The sequence below is a fragment of the Phalacrocorax carbo genome, chromosome 12 (genome assembly GCF_963921805.1).
Source record: "Phalacrocorax carbo chromosome 12, bPhaCar2.1, whole genome shotgun sequence".
In the NCBI taxonomy this organism is placed as follows: Eukaryota; Metazoa; Chordata; class Aves; order Suliformes; family Phalacrocoracidae; genus Phalacrocorax; species Phalacrocorax carbo.
The window spans coordinates 4,038,099-4,059,414 of record NC_087524.1 but is presented as its reverse complement, the minus strand read 5'-3'; the positions used below and the strand labels follow the sequence as shown (position 1 = coordinate 4,059,414).

Sequence of the window (21,316 nt, the reverse complement as noted above, 5' to 3'; positions counted from 1 at the left end):
GGTGTTCAGTCATATGTCACGAGATAATACAAAATCTTTTGTGCTCTGTGGTACTTGCATATATGTTTCTTAGACCATTCCAGGTCAATCACTGGTTCAAAGAACTTGTTTTGATGACCCAGATGGTCTCTTTGAGTCTTAAATTCCCATCAGACCAAGTGTATGTTTGCATTAGTTCTGGTTTATTACAAGAAAACAAATATTTTGGTGACATTAAGATTCCTGCAGTGAAATACAAGTTGCCTTATATTCAGGAGAGACCCTGGAAATTACTTTCTATTGGTTTTGGGGTTTTTTTTCCACAATACATTTAATGAGAAGACAGCAGTCTATGATAATTCTGTTTTTCTTTTTTTGTGTGTACAGTTTGTATTGACCTTGTGAAAATCTGAAAGCTCTAAATTGGCCTCTTGAACAAAACAAAATGTGTTGCACAGTACAGGCTATTCACTCTAATGTTTACCCTGAAAGGTCACCAGTCCCCGAAATATCAGGATGTAACTATGGCAAACTAACCCAATGTTAGCATAGAGTTTGGTTGTTTCCCTTCTTTGTTACTAGGTAATTGGAGCCTTTAGGAACAAATTTGTCATTTATAGCACAGCCCCTTCCTACACAAGACTCTCATTCTTTGCAAACATGGATAAAAAAGGTATTTTTATAAAGATTAGCGTTTGAGTTTTATTGTCTGTGGTTTCAGCTTAACCTCACAAGAACATATTAAAATGTTTTTTCAGCATCAAAAACACAAAAAAAATTTTGGTTTATCTATCTGAAAGCAAAGTCATATTGCTCAAGTACTAAAGTTTTAACTCCAGATTCATTGTGATGTTTGGACTTAACCCAGTGCTTAAATGCTCATTCAGACATACACTTCCCCGCTGCTGGAAGCGGTTGAGGAACCAAAGTGTGGTGTGGTTCCGTTCTACACTGATTCCCATCTGTGGACTAGTTTGGAAGAAGGAAAACAAGAGCTCTGTGTCTGTCCCTCTGATGGACACTGTGTGCTCCGTCCTGGATTAGAGGAGTAAGACAGTTTTGTCTGCATTGGAGGTACGTGAGACTAGTTAGAATAGTTCAGAGATGCCTTTTTTTCCTCTTCCATAGAAAGCCTGGTTCCCTCTTGTTACCTGATTTGTAGTCATTAATATCCATGGGAATTTCATGGCAGCATTTAGGCTCTGGGAATACAGATCAATGCAAGTGAAAAATCTCCGTGCAGCTGAGTATTGGTAAGAGAGCCAGTTTCTCCTCCTCTTCAGATGTGGCATTGCTGAATGAGGAAGAGAGAATCTTCCGTAGTTGTCAGCCATTCTGTTGTTGTCTTTCAAAGTGCTTGTTTTGAAACTGTTGCTTCCCTCCTGATGGCATTACGAAGGGCCATGTAAAAATGCTGAGCTGAAAAGAAAGTGAAGACATTCAGCCAAGCAAAACCAGTAGGTATACATACATGAGGGGAGCAGTCAGAGGCAAAGGCCATTGTTTTCTCTACCAAATGCTCTGCCACTTGTTGCAATCTTTTTTTTTTCCTGATGACAAACTATTTCTCAATCAGTGGTTTGTGAACTTGTATGTTTTCCAATTACATTTTGTATATTTAAGTTTGATAGTTAAAGATAAGCAGCAGTATACTGAGCCAAATACTTAGGTACGAGATAGAGTGGATGGGGGCAAAGGAGAGTGTATTTGAAAGGAGATTTTTAGCTTTTTTACATGCCTAATAGTTTGTATCCACTAGCCGGGTTTTCCTTTTTTACAAACACTCTGCAGAGTAGGAACTATGGCACAGAAGAAAAGATGATTCACCTCCAACGCCTACTTTATTTTCACTGGCTTGTTACTCCTAAGCAATAATTAAGGACTAGATTTTAAATGTTTACTAATTTGGAGAGTTTCATTTGAAATGTCTGAACTAAGGTACTGAAGGTTTTTGCTTCCTATAAAAGAAGGGCACCAACATCTCTGCCAGGGATCAGTTAGAAGTAGTGGAGAGTAAATGCACCTGCAAATTACGTTGTAATTGTCTAGTTGGGCACAGAGAAACAGAGGTATGGGCAGGGAAGGCTCTAGAAGGAAAAGGTTCTCACTGTTTTGTGACTGCTGTGTGCTTTTTTTCAGTTGGGATGAAAGACGGCAACCACAAACTCTAACCTCATCTCAGAACTGCCAGAGGATAACTTAGAAACCACTTGGGCTGCTGCAAAGTCTGGTCACAGGGATGGGCAGGCTGGTAAGACCAGACTACACCTATGTACTCTTCTGACTGTTATTCCCTAGCCTTGGCTATTGCTGTTAGATATGTAAGTCATGTCCTAGTCCAGGTGACTTTTTCCAGGCAGCACCTGTACCGCCTCACCTGGGCACTCAGCGTTGCGCTTGGGCCAGGAGATGTATCTATGCCCTATTTGTCATGAATTATGTGAGAGAACGTTCCTCCTGAGGGCTGTTCAGCCAAAGCTAAGTTCCCACCCAGACAGAGTGCCTTTCTCCATCTTCCTCTCCCTTGATGAATGTGAAGGGGAGATGGGCTTCAACTTTGTGCCCGGGAACATGGCTTTTCTTCCTTAAATTGACAGGTTTTGTTTAATAGTCACAGGAGGCATAACTGAAAGGAGCCTGCACCAGGAGGTGGGTGGGGAGGGAAGGAACTGATGGTCTCAATATAATCTTTCTTGGCCTCAATCTGGCAAAGATTTAGGCATATGACTAAATTTATGCCCTTCACTTCCTCTGTCATCTGCAATCAGTTTCCCCTCTCAGATGCATTAGTGTCTGGGGAAAGCAGAATTCTCATGCTAGCTAGCTGTTGTTACAGTAAGGCTTAGCTCTCGTGTGATCACATGGATAATACTAGAGCCCTTTGGGTCCCTTTTTAAATACTCTGTCATTGCATTTTCCAGGTAAGAATTCTACACAGTTTTAGAGCTGTTTTGTCCCATTTGATTTACACATCTATCATTTGTCATTTTGTAGTTACGTTTGACTGTGGTCTTCTAGTCCTGCCATTTAAAATAAGGGAGAAAGAGCATTAAAATATATTTTAAACATGTGTCTACCAAAGGTCCTGCATCTGCCAAAAAATGTAGGGTTTTTTTCCAGTTCTGAAAAGAAGTTAGGAAGGAATACTGGACTCCTAGACCTGGCACTTTTCTTTTGAAATATGTGATACGTGAATATGCCTAAAATCAACAGTACTGAATTTTTGCAAGGAATGTTCTTAATATTTTTATGTTAATTTATTAAGCTGTTGTGTATTTGGTTTCTTTTCCAAGGGATAAAATTGAATAAGAACTAGTATGACTTTCCTGTAATATAGAAACAGGATAAACATAAAAGTAACCTGAGTGGAAGTACAAACAGGAGTGGCAGAGTGCCAGCAGCAGCCTCTTGAACATAAATCAGCAGGCAGCTGTGCCAGAAGCCTGTTTCATTGCACTCTTCGCATTGCATAATGCAGTTGGTGTAATTTGAGATGATGTGTACATGCTCCTCATTACCACTTCTCTCCAAAATATGACCAAAGCTTTGTTGCTGGCTGGCTTTGAATTAAAGTAACACCACTGGTGCTCTGTAAGATTTTCTCTTTTTTTGTTCCTGGCTAATGGCTTTACATGTGGACTGCACCTGTTTGATGCTTATTTTAGCTTAGCCTCAGACCAGGGATACGGGAGCCCCACAGAATAATGAGGGCGGAGGAGTTAATCCTTGTAAGTTCCTAAAAATTTCAGGCCAGGTTGTCTGGTGTTAACATACCTGAAAGGCTGGGGGGTTTGTGTTTGGTTTTTTGGCTTTTTTTTTTTAGTCCCATTGGTTTTGAAACCGTATGGGCAGGAGCACAGCACTTTTGATTCTGTGGCAGAGTATCTTAACCACGAGGTAGTTGTTAGTTTGCTGAAGCTGACTCATAGAGTTAGAGAATTGCAGCCTGGCTTTCTGTATTTATAAGCAAATAAACAGAGGTGGTAGAAAGCTGGGTGGCTAAAGTACAGGCAGGTATGGAACAATCCATCAAGTGTTTGCTGTGCAAATGTCTGATATGCAGTGAGTCCGTGTAGCAGGCTTGTTCACTGTTCTGAATCCATTTGTCCTGGATTCAGCATACTCTGTTTGTGGTCCTTTTCCTACCAGACTGCTGGTTTACAGTGAAATACATAGGAAAATATTTAAAAATAAAGAAGTAGTTTTCACCTAGTCCTGTTCAGAAAGGAAGACAGAAATGCTGAGCAGATGTTAGTATCGAAAGAACTGGAAGCATCCTTGATTTTTTTTGTCAATATTGCACTCTACCTGGATTGTTGTCTTGCAAGTTAGACTGCAAACTGAACTGGCTCACAGGGTTTGTTTAGGAAGTTAGGATAAAAGGAAGAGGAAAAATTTACTTTGGCTGCACCAAAGTGTTACAAATCGAACCTGTAGTACATGCCATGACTTCATTGGCAAACGTATGTTCCACCTAGTTCTTCATTTGCAACAGCTTAAATATGTATAAAATATTCAGAAGTTAATATAAAGGAATGTAAAGTAGGCAGTAACATAATGTCTGTATGTTGTATGAAGGCAGGAGAGGGTGGTACCTCTTAAAAACAATACCTGCTTTCAGGCAGCTGTGCCGTGATGCACTGTCTCATACATAGTATGGATAAAAACCCAATAGACAGCAGCTCGTGAGCCGACTGCTCAACTGTGAGAGTAGCAGGACAGTTTATTTCTACTCTTTGCCCTGTTTTAAGGAGGTGGCGTTATCACTTCTGTCATATTTCTTATGGATTGTGTTTTCTATGATGTTTAAGATTTTCATATACTAAGTATAATGTCAGACCTTCATGTCACCAGTGTAGCCCCTATGCAGAATATTTGAAGAGCACAGGCTGTCTGAGTTCATGAAATGTGGTGCTGTGGTTCTACCTGTGGATCACAGCTGATGCGGAATAGGATGAACAATTCATCTGCTCCCAGTTTTGACTTCATTAATGCAAAAGGCTCAGGTCTTTTTCCCCTGAATGCCAGATGGATTGCACTGTGGTTTGCTTGTGCCCGAAATAAGCAACGCTACATGCACCTGAGGACATGAGATTCTTTCATTTTAAACCCTTACAGATTATCACATTATACATTAAACACACTCCAATTTTATTCCCTTTGTCTTAGTTTACATTGCAGAAGAGCTGAAGGATTCTGAAATCAAAACTGAAGAGGGTACAGAAAACCTTTCTAAAAGCTCATTCCAAAATTAAACAAGCGTAAACAAAAATAATATGAAAAAAAGTGGTATTTTGCAGTGCAGAAATCAGTTCCTGGGATATTCATCAGCACCAGGGTCTGAAATAGTTTTGAGAAAGCAGCACATTGGTTTGAAACTTAATCTTTCCACAACGCAAAAAGTTTGGAAGGTGTTTTCATCCGTTCCTGCTGGGGAGCTTAACAAGATCAGGGTAGCTTGCACACTCAGAATTGAATCTGTCCCGGTACATGAAACCCGTCAGCTGATTTGGACAGTCTTTAACATTTCTCCATTTTTATATTTTCTCCAGCATTATTTGAGGTGGTGTTTGTTGTTGTTACATGCCATTGGTCTACACCACCCTGAACTGGTCAGTGATTTGGATCATATCCTAAGAGTATTTCCTGACCTACTTCTTCTATTCAGCACAGTCTAGTCCACTTCTATCCTGGGCATAATTGTGTAATACTTAGAGCAAAATAATAGGGAAATATTTAATTAGAACTAAAAGATTGGGAAAACCCTCAGAAAGGTGTCTGGGCCATCTCTTCTGCTTGCTCTAAGTCAGGATCAGCTCTACACTAGACCGCTTCTGCAGGTCCTAAAAACTTGCAGCAATGGGCAGTTGAGTCTTCGGTGCAGCCTCAGGCTTGTCTAACTTCATTCTAGGAAACGTTTGCCTCAAATCTAAAGTGAATTTCCCTTACTGCAGTTATCGCTTGTGAATTTTTTCGTGTTTCTCAGCAACTGTGATCTATTTCCTTTGCTGTTACCTGTTCCGGAATTGAATATCCTTTCAAACCTTTCATTTCCTAGACTAAAATGTGGTGTTTTCATTAAACGCCATCTATTTTATTTAATCCTTTCATTAAATCCTTCCAGGAGTTTAGTAGCTAAAATTGGTTACAGCACATAAAACAGGTACCATGTTCCATTGCAGAGTCAGTGGACGGACTGTGGTCCTACCACAAGGAGATCAAAGCGTGCCATTAAAGATGGTCTTGCTTTTGTCAGAGTAAGGTAAAAAGTTGACACCTTCCAGCTGAGATACGATGACTGCCCACGTGTCTGCTCCCAGTTACGCTGCAAGTGCAGAGGAAAACAGGCTTGCGGGAACGATCCCGTTCTGCATCGGGCTGGTTGCATGCGCAGTCAAGTTACTGTGTTGGGGACGGAGAAGGGGACAACCTCTGCCAGCTGGAAACAGGAGCGGTGAGGATTCCTCATGCCCTGAGAGGTCTGAATTAAGAAGAAAGTTCGTAAAGCATAACCAGCCAGCTGCCTAGAACTGCCAACACGTGGTATGGAGGTCCCTGCCGGTCCAGGCAGCCACCTTCTGGTTTTCAGTTTGAACGTAACTCGGGAAGTGAGGGAGTTCTCAAAGAACTTCCCAGTTTTGGGAGCACTACAGCTCCTTCTAGCCATCAGCGCGTATGGCCTGCCTTCCTTCCGAGCCTCTTCAGGGCAGTCGCTTCGGGGCTGGCAGTTACAGCAGTTGCTTATGCGTTAGGCTGTGAGGGAAAGTTGGAGTGTTTTAATCATCTTTGGAATGTTGGTTACTGGCTTTTAGGAAGAAAATTTTACTTGTTCTTTGTTCTCCAGCACTCTTATTTCCCCAACTTCACGCGCACGTTTTTGTGTGGCTTGCTCCCAGTTACCTGAACACAGTGTTCTGGTCCCAGCCAAGAAGTGGAGAGAATGTCATGTTACCTCTCACGAAGCAATTTCTTAACGCAGTATCCTTTTCTGGAGGCAGTTAGGATGGCTCTTCATTCTTTGTATGGGTGTTACGGTGGAGGGCCTGCGTCCTCTACTAATTTTAGGTGTGAGGAGGAGCCATGATGTGACCTGTTTTTACTTTAAGGACAGTCACCCATGTAGCGACTGGCAGTTTGCATGAAGAAATGACCTTCATGTTCAGTGTTTCTTTTCAAGTACGCGTGACACCACAGCAGAGTTCGCTCAGGTTTATGCCCACTTGATATTTAATACGTTTAAAACATATTTAATACGTTTCATTCAGAAAATGTGTTGGATGTCTCAGTGGTGAGGGACTAAATCACGGTCACAAGATACCAGCGGAGAGCCAAGATACTAAAAAAGCATGAGGTCAACCGCATTCAAGGTCACGCAAGTCCCTGTAAGCTGTGGAGGAAACACGTGACAACGTAGACAAGAACTTGAGCCTTGATGCTGATGCACAAATAACGAGGCACGGGGCGCACCGGCACCGCGCGGGTCCCCCGTCCCACGGGCGTGCGTCGGGACGGCCTGGCGGGAAGATGGCCCCGCGGCCGGTTGCGGGGGCGGGCCCGCCCGCTCCGCGCTAGCGAGCAGGCGGCGGGGCGAGCGCACGCCGGCGCGGCGCCGGGCTGCCCCGGCCGGCCCGCCCCGCCAGCCCGCGCCGTGCGGGTGGGGTCCGCGGGCCGCCGCCCCGCCGCGCTTCCGGCCGAGCCCCGCAGGTGCCGGGCGCGGCGGCGGGGACGCGCACGCCGGTGAAAGGGAAGGGCGGGGGCGGGGGGGGTCTCCGCGTCCCCGGCGGAGGGCGGCGGCCGCCCCTCTGCAGCGCGCTGCGGGCAGGACGCCTGCGCCGTGCGCCGCCGCCGGCGGGGGGAGCGGCCGGGCGGGCGGGCGAGAGCCGCATCCCCGGCGCTCGGGGCTGCGGGAGCGGGCGCCGGCATGAGCGGCGGCTCCGCCGCGCCCAGCCGGGGCTGAGCCGGAAGACAAAGGGTAGAGCCTGCCGCCATGGGGGAGCAGCTCCGCGCCCAGCCCGCCGCCCCGGCGGGGCCGCCGCCCGCCGCCGCCTCCTGCTCGCTGCTCGGCGGGCTGTTGCAGAACGGCTTCCACCCCTCGGGCCAGCCGCTGAGCAACGGCGGCTGCGGGGAGGCCTCGCACCCGCTGCTGCTCCGCCCGGAGCTGCCGCCGCCGACCGGCCACGGCTCCCCGGCTAAGAAATGCAGGCTGCGGCGGAGGATGGACTCGGGCCGGCGGCACAGGCCACGTAAGTGACGAGCGCGGCGGGCTCCGCTCCGCTGCGGGGCGGCGCTGGCTCGGCCCGGCGGCCCGGCCCCCTCCGGGCGCCGCAGCCCGGCCCGGCGCGGGGCTGCGCTTCCCCGCCGCGCCGCGGGCGTCCCCCAGCCCCCGCGCCCCGCCGGCGGGCCGGGCGGGCGGAGCGAGGGCCCCCGGTGCCGGCCAATGCGGCGGCGGAGCCCCGGCACGGCCCCGCTGCGGCGTGGGCCGGGCCCGCCCTGCGCCAATGGGGCGGCGGCGGGCGGGGAGCGGCGGCCCGGCACAAACCCGGGCGGCGGGAGGCGGGAGGCGGCTTTGCGCCGCGCCGAGCACCGCGTCGGGCGGCGCCCAGGGTCCCGCCGGCCTCCGCCGCCTCCCGGACGCGCCCATGAAGCTGATAGAGGCCAAGCAGCACTGTGAGTAACGCCCGGGCGGGGGGCGGCGGGCCGCGGGCACGCTCCCTCCCCTCCCCAAGCGGCGTTAGGGGTAAGGAAAAAGTAGAGCTGGGAGCTGAGTCCAGATTAGCTGGGGTGGGGCGGGGGGGGAACCCCGGGGTATCTTGTATATGCGATAAATTTGTCATCTGCTCCATACGAACATCGCTTGTGGCCTTTGGTTTGCCGGTCTGGGAGGTGTTAGTGGACTGGCTGTCTACTCCATGTTTCATGTAAAGGCTGAGAGTCGCAGATATCCATATTTGCAACGTATTGAACTGTACAAGGTTTGATTAATAGCATATTTTACTTACCCAATCGTAGCTAACTTCTCATATGGAGCCATTGAAGCATTCCACAGTGAACTCGGCAAGTAAAACAGTCCAGTGGAAAAAGTACTCTTTTTCTTCGGAGCACTTCAAATCACTAGCCCTTCAAATAAAGCCAACAAATGTTTGCTGCTTTTTAAAAGCTCGGCATGTTCCGAAAGGGTAATCAGGGATAGTCAGGATCACAGCTACCCACTGCCAAAACTTAAAGATGTTTCTACTCAGTAGGAAGTAGTGTGCATTCAGCTACTCTGGATTTCTTTTTTCTTTCTTTTGAAATGAATACTTAAAAAAACTTTTCTGTGGAAGCAGAACAAAATAGGCAGAAACAGCCTCGAAGAGCTGCAGCTTTCACAGGGCTACTTATTAGCCAGTGCCTTCTCTGGCTTTTTAAATAGTTTTGCTAAGCTACGCATACCGCTTCCCCTTAGAACGCTCTCTGTATTGAGTCATCATGTAACGTATACAATACCTGTTGATAGTTAATTTAGTCTTCTACCCGATTTAACATATTGACGACCAAATCATTCGCTGTCACAAACCGGTTTTGTAGTCCTTGTCCTGCTTCGCGTTTTCATTCAGGAACAAAAACTGCAGAACTTGGACTAAGTTACATTTTGATTGGGTGTAACTAGGAAGAGTCAGCACTTGCATATCAAACTCTTCGTAACAGTAAAAACTATTTTGAAGCAAAGAATAAGGCTTTTAGTGGTTCATGTAATCACTTGAATAAGAAAGAATGAGGAATTTGGCACTTCCCTCCCATCTTGAGGGGAAAAAGAGCCCGTCGAAGTAAAGCGTAGATGCCTGGCTGTATTGCCCAAGACGTGTGACAAGAGAGTCTTCACTTGTGGGGATTTAATGAAAATGAGGCTGTAATGAAAACAGCAGGTGAGCGAAGGGCTTTGTGGTGCTATTTTGTGGGCAATTTCTTTGCTGAATAAAATACATTAGTTCTTGCTGATTTGATACGTATTAACGAGAATAAATTTGCAATTTAGTATTAGACTTGCAGGAAAATATGATAGCTCATTGTCACCAGCTTAAAGTCATGAAATTATACTCGGATTCTCCTGGTACTGAGTAGCTTTCTGCTGTATCCGTCTCTAGCGAACACTACACAGTCCCGTTTTTCTGGTTTTTGTATTTAATCCTGGCCTTTGCAGATGTTTGTTCTGGGCTTAAGGACACATTGCAAAATGAAGTGCAGTTGCCACATGCTGTGTAAGACTTTGGTATTGATTGCGGGGTTTGCTTTGCGTGGTGGAAAAGATAATGAGATAATTGGCATTTCCCAATATTTCAGCAAATGAAACCTATCTTTCTGCAGCAATTATTACTTTAAATCCTTATAAATTATATGTTTCTTGATTTTTTTTTTTTTTTTTTTTTAACTTTCTGCCAGAGAGAGACTTCCATGTTCTCAAGTCTTTTTCCCCCCTCCGAGAGGGGAAGGTTCCCTGTGAAACCAGTGTGCTTTGCTGATTAGCCTGCAGCGAGAGAGGATCTGAGGGCTGACTTACATCCTTTTCTCCTCCTCCTTCTTCTGCTGAGAAGCTTGTCTCTGCTTTATTTTTTCCCTAGTTGAACTAGATGAGCTGTCAGGGATATTGGACATACATCAGTTTTCTGGTTCAAGTCATTACCGCAGACCCTCTGTGAGACTAGGGTTTACATTACACCGTACTGTGATATTTTCCTGTAATCATTACCTTTCTGTGTCTGTTACGATGCCTTGTGCTGTGAAGCGCTCCAGAAGAGAATAAAATACTGAAACGATGTGAATTCTGCAAATTTCAAAAGCCTGCGAAAGTGTCATGTTGTTCGGTTTAATTGTGATCTTTGGACAGAAGAAAGAAAAAGAGCAGTTAATTGCCTTCATCAATCCCCGTGAAACAGCACTGCAGCCAAGTAAGCGCAAAGATTTCAGCGCGGCAGTTAACTAGACTGGTGCTTCACAGCATTATTCTACATCAGACATAGGGAAGAAGCTAGCTGGACATCGTAATTCTATTGCTTTCCTTAAATTAAGATCATAGAGTGGTAGGGGTTGGCAGGGACCTCTGGAGCTCACCCCGTCCCACCCCTGCTGGAGCAGGCACCCCCAGAGCAGGGGCACAGGGCCGCGTCCAGGCGGGGGGTGAATGTCTCCAGGGAAGGGACCCCACAGCCTCTCTGGGCAGCCTGTGCCCCTGCTCTGGCACCCGCACAGGGAAGGGGTTTGTCCTCATGTTCAGGTGGAACTTCCCGTGTTCCGTCTTGAGCCTACTGACCCTTCTGTCATTGGGGACTATTGAAAAGAGCCTAGTTCCATCCTCCTGACACCTGCCCTTTAGATATTTATAGGTATTTATGAAATCCTCCCTCAGCCTTCTCTTCTCCAGGCTGAACAAACCCAGGTCTCTCAGCCTTTCCTCATAAGGGAGATGCTCCAGTCCCCTGAGCATCTTGGTAGCTCTCCGCTGGACTTGCTCAAGCAGTTCCACGTCCTTCTTAAACTGGGGGGCCCAAAACTGGACACAGCACCCCAAATGTGGTCTCACCAGGGCAGAGTAGAGGGGGAGGATAACCTCTCTCGACCTGCTGGCGACACTCCTTTTAATGCACCCCAGGACACCATTGGCCTTCTTGGCCACAAGGGCACATTGTTGGCTCAGGGTCACCTTATTGTCCACCAGCCCTCCCAGGTCCTTCTCAACAGAGCTGCTTTCCAGAGGGTCACCCCCATCCTGTGCTGGTGCGTGGGGTTGTTCCTCCCCAGGGGCAGGACCTTGCACTGGCTCTTGCTGAATCCCATGAGGTTCCCCTGGGCCCAGCTCTCCAGCCTGTCCAGCCCTCGCTGGATGCCAGCACAGCCTGCTGGTGCATCAGCTGCTCCTCCCAGCTTGGTGTCATCAGCGAACTTGCTGATGTTACGCTCTGTCCCATCATCCAGGTCATTGATTGATATATTGAACAGGACTGGACCCAGCACAGACCCCTGGGGAACACCACAAGTGACAGGCCTCCATCCAGACTCTGCCCCATTGATCGCGACCCTCTGAGTTCTGTTGTTGAGCCAGTTCTCTGTCCACCTCACTGTCCTCTCATCCAACCCACGCTTCCTTAGCTTGGCTGTGAGAAGCCTATGGGAGACAGTGTCGAATGCCTTACTGAAGTTGAGATAGACAACATCCACTGCTCTCCCTTCATCAACCCAGCCAGTCATGCCATCACAGAAGGCTGGTCAAGCATGATCTTCCCTTGGTGAATCCATGTTGACTCTTTCTGACAACCTCCTTGTCCTCTACATGCCTGGAGATGACCTCCAGGATGAACTGCTCCATCACCTTTCTGGGGATGGAGGTGGGGCTGACTGGCCTATAGTTCCCCAGGTCCTCCTCCTTGCCCTTTTTGAAGATTGGAGTGATACTTGCTTTCTGCCAGTCCTCGGGCACCTCTCCTGTCCTCCATGACCTTTCAAAGATGATGGAGAGTAGCTCAGCAAGAACATTTGCCAGCTCCCTCAGCACTCATGGGTGCCTCCCATTGGGGCCCATGGATTTGCGAGGATCCAGTTTCCATAGGTGATCTCTGACCCAATCCTTTTCAACCGATGGTAAGTCTTCCTTTCTCCTGATTTTCTCTCTCACCTCTGGGGGCTGAGATGCCTGAGGGCCAGCCTTAGCTGTAAAGACCAAGGCAAAGAAGGCATTCAGTAACTCCACCTTGTCTGTGTCCTGTGTCACCGGGGCCCCTTCCTTGTTCAGCAGTGGGACCACTGTATCTCCAGTCTTCCTTTTACTGCTGATGTATTTCAAGAAGCCCTTGTTATCTTTGACATCCCTTGCCAGATTTAATTCCAAGTGGGCCTTGGCCTTCCTCATCACATCTCTGCACACCCTGACAACGTTCCTGTATACCTCCCAAGTGGCCAGTCCCTTTTTCCACATACTGTGAACCTCCTTCTTCTATTTGAGTTTCTCTAGAAGCTCTTTGCTCGTCCATGCAGGTCTCCTGGTTCCTCTGCCTGGCTTCTTTCTCCTGGGGATGCACCAATCTTGAGCTTGGAGAAAGTGGTCCTTGAGTACTGTCCAGCTCTCTTCTGCACCCCTGCCTTCCAGAGCCCTAGCCCATGGGATTCCTTCTAGCAGGTCTTTGAAGATGCCAAAGTTGGCCCTCTTGAAGTCCAAGGTTGTAACCCAACTCATAGCCCTGCTTCTACCTTGCAGTATCCTAAAGTCGACCATCTCATGGTCACTGCAGCCAAGGCTACCCCCAATTCTCACCTCCTCAACCAGCCCTTTCTTCTTTGTTAGGATAAGGTCGAGCAGCACATCTTGTCTCATTGGCTCCTCCACAATTTGCATCAAAAAGTTGTCCTCGATGCTCTGCAGGAACCTCCTGGATTGTGCATGGCTTGCTGTGTTGCTCTTCCAGCAAATATCAGGGTGGCTGAAGACCCCCATGAGGACCAGGGCCTGCGGTTGTGAGGCTACTTCCAGCTGTCTGTAGAAGGCTTCATCAACTTCCTAAAGCTTTGGGGTCTCTGTTCCAATCAGCAACTTACATCTCACCCCAAGTCAGCTGGTAATTGTTAGGGGTCAAAGAATGTGTGTTTTTAGGCAGCGTGATTGTTTACAACTAATATGCTTTATAATTGCCATGGTTAACTTCTAAACACTTCAAGTTGTAGCTTCATAGTAAAGAAGGCTTTTGGCCAATATTTAGATTGTTTCATCTGTGATGTTTGGCTGCAGCATGGTTATGTAGCACTACTTAAGGCCAGGTGGAAACTGGAAACTCTTAAGCATTTCTTCAGGTGATTGTGCTTTGTAAAGTTAGTCTCCAGCTGCTTTTAATGTAGGTGGAAGTGAGGGTGGTAACAAACTGCACTAGTTGGTGTGTTGTGGTTCAGCATCCTGCGAGTCAAAAGTGCATATCTGCCTTATCAACAAGATAATGCATTTCCAACAGGAATGGTAAGCTTATGCAAATCACTTCCACCAGGCTGGGTGCTGTCAGATCCCAGAATGAGATTCTCCATAGCTTATCATTGCTTCTTGAAGCTTTGTAAGCTTGGCTTTTATTTGTTAGGGTTTTTTAATGAAGCTATGCAGGCTAGGTAATGACCTGGTCACCCAGCGTTATCTTCAGAAATCAGTTTGTGAATGGTTTAACCAACAGCTCTGTCTGTGCTTTTGGGTTTGAAGGGTTGTGGTTTGGGTTGTTTGTTTTTGTTTTTTTCATTTTCTAGTGAGGAGGTGGACATTCAGTAAGCCCTTGCTGCTGAAAATTAACTGGAAGACTTCGCCTTCCAGTTTGTGATTTGTTTAGCTCTAGCTTTTTAAGGTGTGAAAAAACTTCCATTACTAAGAAAATGTAATGGATTATTTTAAGCTATATATTCTATTGTTCAAAGGAAAACAAATACTTCCATTTTACAATGTGTTTGGATTGTTTAAAATAACTGTCTAAAATAGGAAGAAGAAACTGAAAAATCTATGTAAGCTATTATCAGCTGCGTTTTTAGTAGAAAGCAGCTTTCAGAAGCTGTGAGAGTAATATCCCATCTTATGTGTGCCTCCTGTTTTGATTTTTTTTCCCCTGTTCTTATTTGTGGCTCGCTCTCTCCCTTCTTCCAGCCCCAATTAAAACAGGAAGTTCTTAGATCATCAAAGTATTACACAATGCAAATTAAATGCAAATGAAAAATGTAAATGAAGGATTTCAACCTACAGTCCTACAAGGAAGGATTTCATCACATGTGTGCCCAGGAAGAAAAGCAGCTGAACCAAAGATATTTCATCTGAGATATTTGTGACTAAGATGTCAGTATTGATACCACCATTCAAATAATTGATAAAAATGTGAGATACTGTACCTGCATTCAAGGAAATAGAGATCTTGTAAGAGATGTATAAGCTGAAACAGTCATGGCAAAAAAAGAAACTGCTGCAGATTGGTCATGGATAAATCTAGGGTCCCTGTAGAGAGAAGAGAGTTCCAACCAGCAGGATTCAGGCACAATCTGAGAGTTGAGGAGGAAAAGCATAACAAAAATAAACATATGAGAAGGATTACTGTTTGTTATGCTTTTTAATGAGGAGAAATGTTACTTAGTGATCTAGGAGCTCCCTTTCATTCTTGCTTGCCCTGATCTTGTCCATGTTGTGATTTCATATTTACTCTCCACACCCCCTCCTTATGTTGTTTGCTAAGCATAGGAATTTTAAGAATCAAATGTGTTCAGTTCTGAATGTAATATGCCTTATAGGAATGGCCGTATAAGTTCATACACTTCAAAGTCTGTGCAGAAACTAGGTAAAATTTATAATGGAATTTCTCGTGAGTGAACCTTTGCCCCAGATAGTATAGCTGTTGGTGTGCATCAGATTACCTAATTATGCAATGCTGGGTTACCTTCTGTTTGCACTGTCACATACTTCTGCAGCTACATTTTGGAGTAATGGAGATTTTTATCTCAAGATAACAAACCAGTAAGTAGTTGGTGCAGTTTAACATAAAGAGAATTAATTTTCTTAAGATAAGTGGAGCCTTTTGGTTTATGCTAGGTGGTTAAGAGCGCATGTTTTATCCTGACGCTTCCTGTATCAGTTCTACAGGAGCTAGAACTAGATTTTATAATGTTATTTTTTATTATTTAGTGCAGTGTAGCAATATGGTAGAATATTTTTATTTTCTCCACAATAATAGATTGCATTGATCCAACCGGTATGTATTGCAGGCTGACTTTGCTGAGAAGAGAGACATCCGCTCCAAACAGTCTTATCAATTTTAGTTAAAGTGCATTTGGTTTTTTTACACTGTGAAAGCATTTCTGCAGTATATCCAGTGTCTTCATTTTTCATAGTAAATCACACTCTTTCGAATAACTTTTATCAGCCTCAGGTGCGTATGTGATGGATTTCACTTTCTTCTCCTTGCTTTCCTGGATTTTAATAACTCAAGAAATGGGACATTTAGGTTATCTATGAAATGCTGGACAAACAAAAAACAAAACAAGAAAACCCGGCGATTTCCCCCCTCCTCCATTTTCCCTGAAGTCTGCGGAGCTGTATCTACACAAATAGCTTGCTTTCTTCATACCCCCCGGTTGTAGCAGTGAGGACCCTAATAATTTTGGTGACTTCTGAATGGTCATACTCCCTGTATTCAGGGAGGCAGCAAAACCCAGGGGCACCTTGCAGTCTGCACGCACGCTTCCATTAGTGCTGCGTTCAGTGCCGTCAGGGAGGTTGAAGTGTGTAGATACCAGCTAAGGTGGGTTATTGTAGTGGTTTAGCCCCAGGCAGCAACCAAGCCCCACGCAGCCGCTCGCTCACTCCCCCCTGGTGGGACGGGGGAGAGAATCGGAAGAGTAAAAGTGAGAAAACTCATGGGTTGAGATAAAGACAGTTTAACAGGTAAAGCAAAAGCCGCGCACACAAGCAAAGCAAAGCAAGGGATTCATTCGCTCCTTCCCGCGGGCAGGCAGGAGCTCAGCCATCCCCAGGACAGCAGGGCTCCATCACGCGTAACGGTGACTTGGGAAGACAAACGCCATCACTCCGAACATCCCCCTTTTCCTTCTTCTTCCCCAGCTTTATATACTGAGCATGACGTCATATGGTGTGGAATATCCCTGTGGTCAGTTGGGGTCAGCTGTCCCGCTGTGCCCCCTCCCAGCAACGTGTGCCCCCGGCAGAGCCTGGGGAGCTGAGAAAGTCCTTGAGCAGTGTAAGCGCTGCTTAGCAACAACTAAAACATCTCCACGTTATCACCGCTGTTTCCAGCAAAACTCCAAAACACAGCCCCATACTAGCTACTACGAAGAAATTTAACTATCCCAGCTGAAACCAGGACAGTTATCTAAAGATACTGAAAGGAAGTGATGTTTCTTCAGTGGTGCGTCTAGCTTTGGAGCGTACTAATAGTAACGAAAGATACAAATACTACATTTTTAAAATAATCACTGCAATACTGAAGTGTTTCTACTGTCACTCCAGTTGTATGGAAGTTACACGAATTTCAGTGGGACTTGTTAGGAGCTTTGAGACTTGGTTTTTGTCCTGGGTGGTCAACCAGTGGAAACAGTCGTTATCTTCATTGCACCAACAGCAGGCAGCTGGTGTTAGCAGCTGTGAAGAAAACTAAGCTGCTGTTCTGTGTAACTGAAATATCAGTTGTTGTTTGGGGACTGACCTTGTGCTTTTTTTTGGTTTGTTTTTGTGCTGAAGAAAACCTCTGCTGTTCTAAGGGCAAAGTTCTTTTCTTTCTGCAACTCTCCATTTGGCTCCCAACAAAACGAAAGGAGCTTCGATTCACAGAGAGAATGGACTAAAAAAAAAAGTGCCTTGGTATTTCTGCTTGCTTTTTAAATGTGAGCGTTATCTGTACCTATCCCAAGAACTATACAGACTTGAAATAACTTCATAGTTGTTTTCGGCAGTACTTATTCTTTGTTAATGATTTAGTTATGGCTCCTCAAAATGTTAAGATATAAAAGTAAATGTCTTGGCAGTCATTTATGAATGACTCTCAGCTGTTAGTACTTAACGCTTTTATTGCCGGGCTTGTGTTTGATAGGAGGATGGAATGCTTCTTCCCTCTCAAGGATTAAATCTATGCTATAGCTTTAAAGTAGCTGTTGGTGCAGGTGGATTGTAGCAGATTTTATGCCCTTAATGCAGAATATTGGAAGTTGGCTTACACTTAGCCACAGGCTGGTTCTGTATCGCACAGTCCAACCATGCTGCTTTCAAAATTAAAATTCCTGCTTGCACAGTTAAGGTACAACCGAGGAGGAGACTTACTATTTCAGTGGGACAGGTGATTAAAGTTCTCAGTAGCTTAAATAAAAATTTGTGTAAATCAGTAATGGGATTGGTGTCCTGAGCTCCACCGCACTGTAATGTTGTACAGTGTTGACCAGACCACTTGCTTAAATATTTACCTTGGACTTCCAAAAGTGTTTGAGTTACAGGCTAGTGTATGGTAACATACTTTTCCTCTTTAAAATAAAGCCTATTCTAAAAGCACTTGTTTGGAGTTCTTCCCATTTCAGGGAGCTCTCATGCATCTGTATAAGATGTATCTTCCCAAACCTTAAATTAGACTTCTTCATTTCAGCATCCTTGTGTCTTGCAGCTTGCAGGGCATGGAAAAAGAAATTAGACTTCACAGCAAATAACAGTGGGTGTGCATTGAAAAACTGAACTGTAAGCAAGCTGCTTCATGGGAGTTTATGCATTATGCCTGCTTTTTCCTTAAGGGAAGGGAGGGGAAACTGATGATTTGATTATTTGGCATACAGCAGTGAAGCAAAGTAACAGTTTTAAACATCCAACGTTTAAGGATTGTGTGGGTGGGAGGGACGGTGTATTCACCATCGTGAAATATAGACTTCTGAATTATTCACCCAGACAAGAATGACGCCGAGACCCTTGTGGTAAGAAGTAAAAGACTCTAAGCTCCTTTCAGCCTGAAGCCGAGTAACTTAATACTGATCTGTGATTACGTGAGGAAGAAGAGTATGGTCAGTACCTCCTGTGCTTATTAAGATCTTTGCCCCAAGTTGTTCACGTTTAGGTTCACTGGCAGAAAAATCAGTAATGCATATGGCATCCATGGTTGGGAGTTCGTATCAACACTGAGTTGGGATGCCCTGGTTGCATAGAACTGCATTTCTAGCAAGTCTGCCTGATCCTCCCTAAAAGCAGGGAGGTGATGTTACTAGCTGCCTCCTGCAGTACTTGAGTATAGATTTTGTATTCTCACTTCGTAAAGTTACCTGGCTTAACTGTTTAAAATGTGTGCATGTATATATAAGCAGAGCAGGCAGACAACCTGGTTCCGTTAGTATCTTCTGTCTGCATGTTCTCCATTCCCATTTTATCTTGCTATTGACAAAATGAAGGCTTTGGTAGACCTAGGGCAGCTGGTGCAAATACATAGATGCTGAGAAGCAAACGGGGCACTTGTAGAGTTGAATGGGAGGCTAACACATATACCAGCAAAGGGACTATGCTCAAAGAAAAGGACTATCAGTGGTAAATATTGAATGTGAACCAGCTCATTCTCTTTCTGCTAATATATGGAGGTGGTGTAGTTCCAACAGAGCTGCTAGTTCTGGTGGGTCTAAGTCTCCCAGCATAATGGGAGAGTTATGTATCGCTGCTCTTCAGACGGAGCCTTGTGACTGGAAATTCCGACTGGTCTTGGAGAGGCAGTTGTAGATGTTACACAGTGAGAATGTGACTTGAGAAATCTTGTTCTCCTGTTTGGGTTGGTTTTTTTTTTTGTTCCTCCTTAGTCTATTTTAAGAATTGATGCCAGGAGTCAGATGGGGTGAAGCAGTAAATGTGCGCTGTCAGGAGGTGCTCACTGCAGAGTAAAATGCTTTCCTGGGAAAAAATACTTTCAATTTATTAAAACCTCCTTCTCCAGAGAAGAGTATTTCGAGATTTTCTTTATTCCTTTTCTTAACTTTATGAAGTCTTAACATAGAGAGGTGTTTAATACATGTGAATTGGACATGTAAGTGACCACCACCTTTCAGGAGCAGATGCTGCTACTGTGACTGCACTGAATTGTCATTCAGTAAATGTTTTAAGTGATATGGCTAACCTGTATATGTGATAAGTGACTTTCTTTCTTCCTCCCCAACCCCCTTGTCCTTAGCGTTTCCATGGTTTGGAATGGATATCGGTGGAACGTTGGTTAAACTGGTCTACTTTGAACCTAAGGACATTACTGCAGAAGAGGAACAGGAGGAGGTGGAAAACCTGAAAAGCATTAGGAAATACTTGACCTCCAATACAGCCTATGGTAAAACTGGCATTCGCGATGTTCATCTTGAACTGAAAAACTTGACTATGTGCGGACGGAAAGGAAACCTGCACTTCATCCGCTTTCCCAGCTGTGCCATGCATAGGTTCATACAGATGGGTAGTGAAAAGAACTTCTCCAGTTTGCACACTACGCTCTGTGCCACAGGAGGTGGAGCTTACAAGTTTGAGGAGGACTTTAGAACGGTACGTGAACAGTTCTTATGGGTTCAGTGGGAAGCATTTTGGGGAAACATCATGAGAGTCCTTCTATTAAAACTTCCAGAGAAAATAGAGAAAATAACTTTTTCTGGTCCATCCTAACTGGTTAAGACTAACAGAATCAATTCACATTTGTTAATTGATGGAATTTCTGAGAACATGGAGGGGGCAGGTATTCTACTGAAGTGTTACTGTGCAGGACGTCTTCAGTAAATGGTGGGGTTTTTTTAGAGTACAGCCGTGATGATCAGGTGCCTCATAATAAACTGAGGGTGTGTAATGACAGCCTAGAAGCCTGAGACTACAGGTACTCATCTTGCAAACTGGGTATCTATTGCAAAACCAGAAATGAAACCATACAGGCTGGAGATTAGATTCAGGTTCCCTTCCCCTTGTACTGATTTTCAAGCAGACTTAAGATTCTGGACGACCAAGCATGGAGCGGGGGGAGAAACAGTATATGGAAGCATGACAATAGCAGCTAGCTTTTGATTTCAGGTCTGGGAGTTCGTCATGTGAAGAAGGGAAGTTTGTGAGGTGACCAGGTCCCAGATCCACTAGAATTTAAAAACAATATCTTCAGTGAACTCCAGAAGCTGATGTAAATCTGAAGTATTGAGATGCAGCTGTTGTATAAACTTCAGCAGTAGTCCTAGTTCACAAATGAGCGCACTAGAGTGCACTGCAAAAATTGATTGTGGCGACAGAGGCATGGAGAGCCGTTGTACAAACTGCCTTAGAGAGAAATAGTCATGCGGGAGGCAGTTGTCAGTTGTGTATGTGTCTCTACTAGGGTATATCTCTCTTCATTTTCTGTAAAAGAATGACTAGTCTGCCTGTACCGCAGCAGTCTCACTAAGATCAATGTGAATGATTTACTTGGCAGGCAGGTCTGACGCTTCTGTCCTGATCTTGGGGGTGAGGGATGGCTGCTGGGTATGACAGGTTACGTCAGTTGCTTTTCTGTCTCTGCTTCAGTCTAGGGAGTTATTACACTGATTTACCAACTGCCATGGACTGCAGTCCTTGGCTTTGTGTGCTTCTTGTTTAACTCCAGGCATCCACTCCTGCAGTACAAGAGGTTTTTTTTCTTTGTCAATACCCCTCACCTACCAGATGACCAAGATCCTAAGGGGGAAAGAGAATGCTGTGAGAGACCAGCATGAGTTCCAGCTGCTATGGTGTTGTGCAATCATTTTCAGTAAACGTTGGAAGCAGCTAGTCTAATGAAGGACTGACAAGTTTCTGAATTGCTGTAGTAGTCTACTACTAGTGCCAGATTTCTTGTCTTTT

At 45.4% G+C, this 21,316-nt stretch overlaps 1 protein-coding gene and 1 long non-coding RNA gene across 3 annotated transcripts in view; one reads left to right on the top strand and one right to left on the bottom strand.

The window, feature by feature from the left end:
- Positions 1-1,314: 1,314 nt before the first annotated feature.
- Positions 1,315-10,131, bottom strand: LOC135315472 (uncharacterized). Its single transcript, XR_010374943.1, has 3 exons — positions 9,466-10,131; positions 8,979-9,096; positions 1,315-1,398 (listed from the first exon to the last, which is right to left on the bottom strand). It is a non-coding gene; the product is annotated as an uncharacterized LOC135315472 (long non-coding RNA).
- The window catches only part of PANK1 (pantothenate kinase 1), a 31,932-nt gene continuing 18,445 nt past the window's right edge, over positions 7,830-21,316 (top strand). Inside the window, exons 1-2 of one of the 2 annotated variants that reach the window (XM_064463773.1) lie at positions 7,830-8,222; positions 19,656-20,008. In XM_064463773.1, coding sequence (XP_064319843.1) covers positions 7,967-8,222; positions 19,656-20,008 — 609 coding nt within the window. In that variant the 5' untranslated portion in view covers positions 7,830-7,966. Of the gene's footprint in view, positions 8,223-8,462; positions 8,647-19,655; positions 20,009-21,316 lie in introns of those variants that run through there. The other variant, XM_064463774.1, reaches the window with a different exon arrangement.